The sequence below is a fragment of the Salvia miltiorrhiza genome, chromosome 5, assembly GCF_028751815.1.
Source record: "Salvia miltiorrhiza cultivar Shanhuang (shh) chromosome 5, IMPLAD_Smil_shh, whole genome shotgun sequence".
Lineage (NCBI taxonomy): Eukaryota > Viridiplantae > Streptophyta > Magnoliopsida > Lamiales > Lamiaceae > Salvia > Salvia miltiorrhiza.
The window spans coordinates 4,954,089-4,966,238 of NC_080391.1; the positions used below are offsets into that span (position 1 = coordinate 4,954,089).

The 12,150-nt window shown below is 32.5% G+C and overlaps 1 protein-coding gene across 2 annotated transcripts; it reads right to left on the reverse strand.

Annotated features, from left to right (window-relative positions):
* Window positions 1-894: 894 nt before the first annotated feature.
* LOC130985368 (protein CHUP1, chloroplastic-like) lies at window positions 895-5,410 on the reverse strand. Of its 2 annotated transcripts, XM_057908311.1 has the most exons (7): window positions 3,817-5,410; window positions 3,289-3,420; window positions 3,024-3,205; window positions 2,837-2,948; window positions 1,402-1,536; window positions 1,139-1,307; window positions 895-986 (listed from the first exon to the last, which is right to left on the reverse strand). In XM_057908311.1, the coding sequence occupies exons 1-6, from the start codon at window positions 5,077-5,079 to the stop codon at window positions 1,167-1,169; spliced, it is 1,965 nt and encodes a 654-aa protein (XP_057764294.1). In that variant the 5' UTR covers window positions 5,080-5,410; the 3' UTR covers window positions 895-986; window positions 1,139-1,166. The 2 variants fall into 2 exon arrangements, with proteins under 2 accessions (XP_057764294.1, XP_057764292.1); XM_057908309.1 differs by having other exon boundaries at window positions 974-1,307.
* Between the last annotated feature and the right edge of the window lie 6,740 nt (window positions 5,411-12,150).

Below are 12,150 nucleotides of genomic sequence, written 5' to 3' on the forward strand. Positions count from 1 at the left end.
TTTGAGCTAAATATTCAAAAAATAAAGAAGAATTCAAAATAACAAAAATTGATATGAAAAGGCAAAAAAAGTTAAAAAAATAAAAATAAAAAAAGAATTAAACAATAGATTTATTAGAAAAATGAGAGAGGGAGATAATTTTTTAAAATTTTAACCTTTAAATAAATATAACTTTTACATTTTAAATCAAATATTATACTATCAAATTAAAGCTCTTATCGTGATCTTTAATTTGATATGCAAATTAAACAGTATTTTTGTAATTAGTCGAATTTCACAATTTTAGAAAGAAATGAAACAAAAAATAAGAAAATAAAAAGAAAAAATATACTAGTATACAAATAAATCTTCATTTTTTTTATAACTAGAAAATTGTGACTCAATTTTAAAATTATTTTGAATAGATTTCCAAGAAATAAAAAATTATCACTCAATCTTGGCTTTTTAATCTAGAATAGATTTCCAAGAATTACATAAGCAAATAAGTTTATGTAGAAGGGAAAATATATTAATTGTGTGAAAATGATCATTTGCCAATTTTCTATCTACGCCTGCTATGTTTTTAACAGTTTTTTAAATGTGCACAAAACAACATACTCACTGTGCAAAAGATTCATCGTTTATGATGTAACCGAGTTCATGAAGCAAATTATTTTTATGTTAAAGTTCAAGACAAAATGATCAAACTTTATTCCAAAGGGCTAAACATGCATTTACAATCAAATTTAGAGGCTAAATGAGTCAAATTAAATGTGTCTTATCGCGTATTTCTTTGAGTATATTATTTTGCTGCACTTCATGAATAGAAGGTAAAATGTGTATGAGCGTTTAACAACGAACAATTATAAAAGCTAAAATAATATGAAATCTCCCCCAGAAAAAGAAAATAAAAACTTCAACAAGCAACTGTAAAGTAATGAATTGAACAGACAAGGCATACATACATACATACCAGCATCTTCCTCCAGACTGATTTCATCTTCAACCTAAATTTCATTCAAATAATTGTTATATTTTGAATTGTTGAAAGCTTATACAGCAAAAAGTTTGCACAAAATCAATGCAGCCGCAGCCGCCAATCATATACACATTTTTGGCCTATCGTCACTCCTATTTTACAGCCAAAAATAGAGCCTACCATCTTCTGCAGGTGAATTTGCTGCAGCCTACAGATACACAGCAGACGCACACGACCTCGAAACATACTTGTGTTGCTGCTGCGTTTGACACTGAACGTTGCACAGACGAGCTTTATCTCTCAGCTCCTCAAAAGCCTTCATCGTTTCCACATCAAAGCCACCCGCAAACTAAGACACAAAATCAGAATCAGAACTGATCACTTTGCAACATATGAAGTTTCGGAAAAGAAGTAGAAAAAATCAAACAAGAATCATCACTCACCTGATGAACTCGGAATGCAAACTTGACACCTTGAACTATAAGCTCCTCTTCTTCGGGGCCACCACCGACCATTTCAAGCTCCCCCGACACTCTCTTCATGTACTTCACCGCTAATTTCACGGACGCCAGCTTGATCTGCTCCCACATTTCATCACAATGGTCAGCACCCAGTTGTTATTTTCCCCATCGCAACATGGTAAAACTCAAGGGCAGTAAAACGGTCCAATGTGGTAAGAAATGAGAGCAAGGAAGCTTCTCCAACTAAAGTTTCATTAAACAATACGATGATACATTGTCGAATAGCAAATAGAAACAGGCAAGAAAGTATACTAAGTTAACATAGATTTCAGGGATTAGGTTAAAAGTAAACTTAAGGAGAATATAAAATAATTCCAATCAAAAGAGACAAAATTGAGGCATTTTAGAGATTTGAGAGCCTGCACATGCCCAGCGCCTCTTATGCAGTAGTTGGACATAACAAAATGAGGCATCCTTTGTCACCTACCAAAACTTTAATTTCTGTATGGCATGCTTCCCCATAAGTTTCCAGTTGTATAAATGACCTCGAGGGACCACGAAACGAACTTCCTATACTAAATTACCAAGTCGTAATAAATGGCTCATTTAACTACTGATAATTGCTCATTTGGTTTCCCAGGTTTATCCTTCAATTATCAGTAGATTCTACTTATAGGACAAACGCTGAAGTTTCAGAGAAATTTGCAATTAACAAATACTAAATATTGCAATCAAAGACACGTGAAATGCATGCAATATGTCCGCAGTTAAAGTGAGTTATTGCTAATCCTTAATTGACACAGACATGTTCCTAAAATCCACCTAAATGGATGAACTTGGATCTTGCCAGCAAATCAATCCATTTGAAGAGATGAATATAGATTAGCAAACGAAGGTTATGTCAGTTTTTTTCCGATTAAAACTGCATATAAGTTTGGAGAATAAGTCAAGAGCACATGAGTTTATGGTAGTGAAAGAGCTTGCTGCTAGTTTCAAGACATCTGAACCATTAATTAGACGGATTAACAGTCTCTAGATTTCAAATATGTAGGCTATAATTCAATTTAAGCACAATTTTTATCGAATTTGTCTTAACGTTTGTATAAATTGTTTGGAGTTGACCTTTACCAACTCAGCAAAATAATACAGCTGTTTATGAAGGATGAGAAATCTTGTCTAAATGATGCATTTAGAGAAGATCTCCTCCCCTGTAACAAGTCAAAGTAGTAAATATTACATCATTTCTATATCCCATAACAAACACAAAACCTAGATACCACAAATCCTACATAAATCAAGTCAACATTATAAACAACTATATCAAACAAAATCTTAGCTGAATCTTTGGACTAACTATACTCATCAACAGTCAAAAAAATCAAAACAAGCATCAAAACTTGTGAGGCTGAGATTTTACCTGACTTACATAACCGGAATCAAGCATCCAGTTCACAGGGATGTGGAAACCTTTGTATCTCTCCGTCGCCGACTCTCTCAATCTCGACAAATTGTACACAGCATGCTCCAATCTGCAACAAAATAATGGAGCATATTAATTTATTACTAATGGCAAATTCCGATAATAATTTAGGTAGAGTTCATACTTCTCAAACAAAGACTGTATTTTCTTAAGAGCATGAGCACAAGGTTGTCTAGGATCGTCACGAAATGAGGAGACTTCAGATTCGAGCTTCTTCAGATCAGAGTAACCGAATGCAGCTTCTCTCAACGCATCTGCTCTCTTCTCAGGCCAATCAAAGTGTTTCAACACTGCTCTCTCATCCACCTTAATACATATTCGCAAAAACCAATTAGAAAATCATTACCAACCACAAAATAACAAGCATTAGGAGAAATTAAGGGATATACCAGGTAAGACAGCTCATCATCAAGCCATTTGACGAAAGACACAACATCCTCAATATCAGTGAATGCAGCAGCCTCAACTTCTTTAATCAAGAACCTAATGAAATCCCCTTGAGTCTCTATATCAGTCTTAATCTGTAATCAAGGTAGTAATAAATCAGATACACGACAAACATATGAAAGTGGAAACCACACACACACATTTACAAGCTTTTCCATTTTTGTTGTAAAACCAACCAAAAATGTGCAATGGGAATTGATCTAGGCGAGCACAATCAATAGAGGGAATGAATTGTCATTTTTGCCCACGTGGTTTGGTTCAATTTATTACACTTTCCGCTCTACCAATTTTGATCTCGAATCTAAAACCCAGTCTTATCCTGTAAGAAGTTTGGCGAAATTCCAAGAAAAAGCGACCCATAAAAGACACCGGGACCGGTCAGTCTCAGTGACAGAGAGGGCATAAAGTGAGTGGCAATCGCGGTAAATAACCACCCAAACTCTGACCAAAATAGTCAATACAGAACTCACGGCTAGTAAATGTGCGGAACGGTTCTCGATTTCGCCTATCATGTCCTTCGCCGTAGCACCGGCACCCTGTGGATCGCCGGCGGCGGAATCCTTCCGGCAAGTGGAATCCCTCCGCATTAGAGAGTGGTAAAACTCAGCCACCTCCGGAACTCTCCTGACCTTCGCCGGCGCCGGCGTTGACCCCCTTATTGGAGGAGGCGGAGGAGGAGGAGGAGTAGGTGGTGCAGCGGCGGCTTTCTCTGGCCGTGAAGGAAGCGGCGGGGGTGGAGGAGGGGCGGAGCCCCTAATAGGAGGCGGTGGAGGCGGCGGAGGTGGCGGATGTGAACCGTTGGAGATCTCCGATAATGCGCGGTGCGCTGAATCGGATAAGGAACCGTAAGAAGGCAACGAGACGGATGACAGAAATTTGGGAGAAGATGAACAAACCATCGAGAGAAGTGAAGCGGACGGCCGCGGAGGCGGCTTAGGAACGCGCGGAGCACGGGCTCTTATCCCCGTAAAAACGTCGGAAGTTTCTGGATTTTCATCGGAATTTCCCGTTGTTGGATGCCTCGCCCTTTCGTTACTCTCCGTCGCAACAGAGATTTCGTCTTTCCTCGCATCAGTTTCGTACTTACTGCTGAATTGAGCCGTGCATTTTCTCAAACACTTTGTAGGTATATTTGATTTACGATTGTTGGTGGCGGCGTCGTTGAGCTTCACGGTGGTCGATGAAGACGAGGACTCCTCGTAGTCGCTTTCTCTCTCGGAAACGGCTATCTTAATATCAGCTAGCTCTTCCTGCATGTGTCTGATTTTCTCTTCGTATATCTGATTCTGTTTGGATAGCTCCATATGCAGAAACTCGTTCTCGCTCCTCAGCCTCTCGTTCTCGGCTTCCAGGCATCCGATCTTCCTTCTGGAGCGTTCGATTTCGGAATCTTTGTTGGAGATAACGCTTTCCAAAACGGGGACCATGGCGACGGACTCTCTCACCAGCTTCTGCTCCAAGAGTTCGGTCTTCAAGCGAGACTCGCTCTCTCGCAATTCCTCGACGAGGCGGAGGAGTTCGGAGACGTCGGGAGGGCGGGGCTGAACCTGAGCCGATGCGCGTGGGAAGTAACGTGAGAAGGGAGCGGCGGATCCCTTCTGCGGCGGCGGCTGTGGCTTGGCTGAACTCGGCGTGGTTGACCATGGTGGTTTGGCGGAGGCGTCGGGCTTCTGCTTAGTTGGCGCCACGGATTTCTGCAACCCCATTACAGATTTTACTTTGCCAGCAACCATTGATTTTGTTTCCTTAAATTCAAGATAACTCGGGCAACGCTATCGTGTTGGAGAAGGACGATTGAGTCACTTTCTGTTCTAACTGTACCAGAGTGTTGATAAAAATAAACGACAGTGAGAGAAGAATTCTCATCCTTTTCTCATATTAAAATTAAAATTAAAATTACTAAAATGCTACAGTTCGGCCGTTTGGGGAAGGAGCTTTTTGAGACTTTAATTTGTAAGGGGTGATCCCATGTCAAGAAACGGATCTTTTTCGCTGAGATCCTGTTTCGATTAAATGTACAATTAATGCTTTTGTTTCGAGTAATTTAGAAAATAAATTTAAGATTTCAAGTTTCGAGCAAGTTTACAATGAAATAAATACAATTTTTTAAAGATATAAAATACAAATTATATTACAAAATTAAATATAACCAAGTTACTCACAAATCAATAACTTTATAAAAAAAATCAATAAATGAAACTATAATCTACACAAAATTGATGAAATTTGAACCAATGAACTCTTATAAAAAAATTAATTTTAATTTTACTAGACCTCCTTAGTAGAAAATAAATACTAAGAGTATTAGAGCATCCGCAATGGGCTTACTTGATAGCCTACTTGATAGCTTACTTGATAGTGAGGGACCATATTGAGTAAGTAGTGCTGCATTGGGTTACTTGATAGCCTACTTGATAACATTAGTTTTGATTTTTATGTTTTCATTTAAATTTAATTGCTCAAATTTAAATAACATATTTTTCTAATAGTTAAATACGCCATTAAACTAAAACATCATTAAAAATTACATAAAATTTAAAAACACCTAAAACATCATAAAAAATTACATAAAAATTAAAAACACCTAAAACCATCATTAAAATTACATAAACAGTCAAATTTTGAATTTAAAATTCGAATTTTTTTATTTTTTTTATAAAATTAAGGCGCGTGCATTGCACGCGCCTAAATCTCCCCCCATCGTGCATACTCGAAGACTCGAGTAGCACTCGAGTAACCCACCCCTGCAACGCCCTACTCGAGTGCAACGCTCTACTCGAGTAGGCACTCGAGTAGGTGCGTTACTGATGCTCTTATTTAGAGTCAAATTAGGAAAAACTAACTCGTGATATTATTTAAATTTTCGAGTAGGAATTTGGAGTCAAATTTGGAAATAAATTTTTGAAGAATTATGTTTCTAGTCATGATTAATTTTAGGTTGCATTTTCAAGAGGTACAAGTAGTACCGGATTGAAAGTTTTAATTTGTGGTGATGATGAAGAGGATTCAACGTCGATCATGAAATGTTGTGTACAAAACCTATAAATTTTAAAATATTTAAGTGGTATGTATTTTAGAGATATGAATGTATTGTAATGTTAAGTATTATACTTTTAGGGGCGCGCTCCAGTGAGACCCCCTATTTTTCGTGTAACATGAGTACAATGAATAAGACATATAATACTAATGAACAAAACGCATATCTAATGAACAAGATGTATATACTGATGAAAAATAAATTTTAAAAAATTCGTAATGAATAAGACATATATACTGATGAACAGGGCCGTATATACTGATGAACAATGCAGTATATACTGATGAATAACAAAATTTAAAATATTCTGCTCCCTCCAGGATTCGAACCCTGCGAAAAAAAATCACCCTCCAGATACAATATCAGCCATAGGATTGATAAAATAAACGCACCAGATCGTGCCCTATATCTCATTAAAATTAGGGGGTCTCATTGGAGCGGCCCCCTATACTTTTAATTATATATTTGTCTATGTTGGTGGTATTGTATTGTAATGTATTTTAGACATAAAGTTATGTTTTTTTTTTTTTAATAAAAAGATGATCAATAATGGTTCTCAATTTTCACCTTTAGTGACTCGAACTTTTACCTATTAGTTGAAGGAAAAATATCTTACCAACTAAGCTGCGCTTCGTTGTCAATGTTCTCTTATTTTGATTTAGCCACTTCTCTTTCTTCTTTTATATTTTCAGCAATTGTTTGCTTTTCTTTTGTCATCTCAGTAACAATAGCTTTGTGCTTCTCTTCCTACTTTTTTATTTTCTACAACATCACAATAGCATTGAATCGAAAATAAATTGTGACAATTTATTTTTGGACGGAAAAGGAATAATGCCATCATGCAATGTACGATGAAAATACTACTCCCTTCGTCCCGCGAAACTTGAGCAATTTCTTTTCGGCACGAATTTTAAGAACCTCACGCACTGGCCACAATAAGAAATGGTCATTGATGACCTGAGCAGTGAACATGAGGTGTTACGATAAAAGTTTTTGGGTGATATTTTTCAAGAGAATTTAGAATGCATTATATTTATCATTAATTCTTTACTAAAATCATATTTTTACAAATTGTTTGGAACTAGAAGGTTTAATTATAATTTATGTTTGCGGTTCATGTTGTCCATGATCAACACAACGGCTCGGACTCCCTCTGCGACGAGCTTTATGAAGCGTTTTTGTATGCTAAAGATTATCTTGTTTTAGACTTTTGTCATGCTCGTAGAGAGGCCAATCGAGCCGCTCATTGTTTGGCAAACTTTGCCACTTGACATTCTGATGTAATGGTCTGAAGATCGGATTTTCCGAGTTGGCTCCAGGAGATTGTACATCGAGATTATGAATGAAAGACCTTTTCCCTCTCAAAAAAAAAAAATTATAATTTATGTTTAGTTTTTTTTTTAAATACAATTTATGTTTATAAGTAAATATATAGATAAAAACTAAATATATAGATAAAAACTCATTAAAAGAAAATTTGGAGATTTTTAGGAGTTTATTGCCATTTTTTTTTTCTCACAAAGTTGATTGCGGTAGTGATTAAAGTTAGAGAAAGGTGGAGATTTCTCCAACGGTCGGGTTCTAAAATTATGAGAAATTAATATAGGATATATACTTTGATGATACCATAGGTTTGTAATAGAGATTATTTGTTTGAACAGGATTGGATCTTCTCGGTTGGGCTCCAACTTTTTACCTTTAGTGTGGCTAAAATGGAGTTCAAATTACTCAATCTCCAATCTACTAGCCTTTCGACTTTGTAGATATATGAAGGAATCATAATTATCATTATTGCCTCAAAAGAGCGAATTAAATATTTAATATTCGATGTTTATTAATATACCATATATTTTTCATGGTATAATAATAATAATAATTTATTAGTTCTTAAAGTTTTTCATGTAGATTGAATTATGGTAATAGAGGTTATAATACTCTTTCTCACAATTTTGTGCTCTCTTTCATGTTAACCAAATTAAGGTTTCAAACAAAAAATATTTAAACAAGGTTTATTTTTATTATTTTATTTTTTAAATTGAAAAAAGAAGAACGATAGATATCGAAGCCTAAATCTCTTTTTTACACGAATCAATGTTTCAAAATTCGTAAAATATACGCGATATTTTAAAATCTATAATACGATTAATCAAACGATTTTATAGCGGAAAGAAGTCGCATTACCATGTATGTGCAATGCAACCTCTATAACCGACCTTTGAAATCATTTTCATTGGTACACGCAGATACTAACGTGGGGAATAAATAAACTTCAATTGAACTTGAATAATAATAATAATAATAATAATAATAATAATAATAATAATAATAATAATAATAATAATAATAATAATAATAATAATAATAATAATAATAATAATAATAATAATAATAATAATAATAATAAGTGTAAGTGTTCGTTCCTTTTTACAATTTTTTTAGCATTTGCTAAAAGTTTAATTTAGATGAAAAAAAATCACCATTTGAATGTGGTATTGAATACAAGGCATAATTGATGTTTAGAGTCTTTAACACTTTATTACATAATTAATTTCAAAAAACACTTTTATTATTATTATTATTATTATTATTATTATTATTATTATTATTATTATTATTATTATTATTATTACTTCAATATATACATATATATAGCTGATACTTATTTAATTTACTCAAATGAATAGAGAAAAATTAAGAAACTTAATTGGACATGTAATAAACAAAGGTTGGAAACAATTTCTTTAATTTGCTCTCATGTAAAAGAGATGTTTAATTAGACGATACATAATAAATTAAACTTATAAAATTAATTTGTTAACGAGTTGAAATTTATAACAGCTAGAATATTAACTATAATAATATATTTCCTTTAAAATTTATAAAATGGTATATTACACCATACTAAAAAAAACTTGAGAACTGAACAAGATATTTTACGCATGAAGTTTACTAGAATTAGTAAAAATACCCTTTTAATATTATTTTTTTATAAAAAACAGGGTTCATTATGTTGACAAGAAACACATATATACATATAATGTGAGATTGTGTTGGCGAATGATAGATTGATTATATTTTAAAATTAAATGTCTCAAGTGCGAATCCACTATCATATGAGTTTTAAAAATTTATTTATCCAAAAAAAAAATACTCTACTTAGTTATTGTGCTTGTTATATTTATATTTATGTATACTTGCATCAACAAAAAGATTAAATTTAATTTACTATACTTATTCATTTCCATTTACTCATTATTTGTAGGATTACTAATTAGTTTTAGGTGAGGGATGTAGTTTTTGTAAATTTCATGGCTGATATATCACTTTCAGAAAAAGGGAGCTGAGCAAAATGAATATGACTATTAACCAACCTTCCTCCTTCATTTTTACATTTTTATTTGTCTTCGCAAAGGTCGCATTTGTCACGTTGTATAATGTAGGTAAAACAAACAAAATGCCATAATGTATAATAGGGTTTTCTTTGTAATTTGATTTTTCTGCTTCGATCAATATATGTCTATAGGGATTGATTAAGATGTAAACCATCATTATTTTATTAATTAGGGATCAATTTAGTCTATAAATCTTGACTTCAAGGGTTGCCAGAATTAACTTTCAGATGGAATACTATTTATTTTTTATGCATATAATAATGTTTCTTTATATAATAAATGGCTATATATTACAATGCTGCTTTTTTTGCAATACTTTTTTAATATATTATAAAAACTAATTTTATATATTGTTATAATTATTGTCTCATAGTTACTGGCTAGAAGATTTTGACTGGACTTGATTAAGTTAATGAATGACCAAGATTGGTGTACGTTTATATATATATGATAATGCATTTTATATATACAATAATGTATAAATGTAGATCATAAATATCAACAATACAAATTGGCACCTAGTTCTTACAGAAAGAAAGTGTTTAGTTGATCATTTATATTATATATAAATAAACTATAGGGAGAAAGTGTTAAGTAGATCATTTATATTATATAGAAAAAAAATCTCTCTCTCTCTCTCTCTCTATATATATATATAGATGTTTCGTTGAGAATGCTAAATGTGTTAAATTTGGATTCGCATTCTGAGCGAGATTTTCATCATATTGACTGGATACGGTTATTCGTGAGTTATATATATTGATTTATTCGTTACTTCATTTCTCACGGAAAATAGAAATCTTATTGGAACTCTCTCTCTCTCTCTATATATATATATATATAGATATAAATTAATGTAGAAATATAAAAATTAATTAAGGGTCAATGAATAAATGAAGTTGATGTGTGAACCCCCTACTCGAGTCTCTTGCTCCATTGCCCTTTTCATAGGACACTCTCTCTTTCTTCTATTATTTGCTACGTTCGGGTATCAATCATTTTAATTACATCTTAATCTAGCTGCTTCAAATATAAAATATATATGTTAATTATGGGATAAACCGAAACTATAACTCAAGGCTCTCTCTCTCTCTCTCTCACTCTCTCTCTCACACACACACACACACACAGAAAAGCAAAACAATTTTCTCAGTTTAAAAGAGCTTGATATGTCTAGAATAATATTAATACTAGCTAGTTGATTTTGCTAGAGTTATAGTGATAAAAGTTTTGTGCAAGACTTGTCCAAAGACTCGCCGACGTCGCCCGTTGGCACACATTCATAGTAAGGGTTATTCAATCCATAACCTTTATTTTATTTTATTATAGCCTTTTATTTAATATAATAATAAAATATAATTATAAGAGGCAATATCCTAATTTAGCCAAAAGCATATAATAGTAAGAATTATAAAATGCCATAAACTACAAAACAATGATCAAATAATTATTAAAATAATTTAGAACTTCTAGCATTTTGAGAAGCAAAATCATTAATAACATATTCAATATATATCAAGTATTTCTACTTTCTAGTACCTCATTTTCAATACATTAAATTGTTATGATAGTTAACATCTTATATGCAATAGAAACACGTTGGAAAAACAATAGAAAACTTTGACAAACTCAAGAACTTTACTTCGATTAGATGATAATACATTTTTAGCACTTGAAATTCCTAAAATAAATTATTAAAATTAATGATAAATAATATTTGTTGTAATAAATTTAAAATTATTAAATATTAAATTATAATTGGACTATTTCTTAAATTTGGGGCCTATACCTTTGCCCCATCAATCTTGAAGAAGGGCCGGCCCTGCCCAAAGTCAATTAAAATTGGAAAATGATCTGCCTTCTGCCATTGAGAAAAACATTTCATTTAATACTAATAATAATTCAAATGTCGATAGATTGAAGCTTGAGAAGACTCAAACAGGAGCAATGACCCTGTTAGGACAGTGCGTATCAGTAAAACTAAAAAGAATTAATGTTGTGTTTCTTGCTGCAACGGTTATTATTAAATATTTAATTTAATTTAATTTAATTTGGAACTATGGTTATAAGATAAAATAGTAACTTTATTATTATTATTATTATTATTATTATTATTATTATTATTATTATTATTATTAATGGTGAGCTATAAAGCCTATAATGAGTAAAATATAGTATGAATAAAATTACCCTTATAATAATTACTAATTAATTTCAATATAATAATAATAATTAAAATAATTCAACAATTATTAGTATGTCAATTTTTATATTCCCGGAATTCATATTATTGTACACTATACCACTGATTCTCACAAATGATATTCTACATAAGCCTGTATGAAAATTAATCGATATACCTTTTTTCAGTTAAA

Excerpts from the sequence above, each read along its gene's own strand:
- LOC130985368 (XM_057908311.1), bottom strand. The coding sequence starts at position 5,079 with ATGGTTGCTGGCAAAGTAAAATCTGTAATGGGGTTGCAGAAATCCGTG. Across the intron at positions 3,421-3,816 it reads GTTCCGCACATTTACTAGCC|ATTAAGACTGATATAGAGAC; the intron begins GTGAGTTCTGTA and ends CCTTGATTACAG. Across the intron at positions 1,537-2,836 it reads ATTCCGGTTATGTAAGTCAG|ATCAAGCTGGCGTCCGTGAA; the intron begins GTAAAATCTCAG and ends ATGTGGGAGCAG.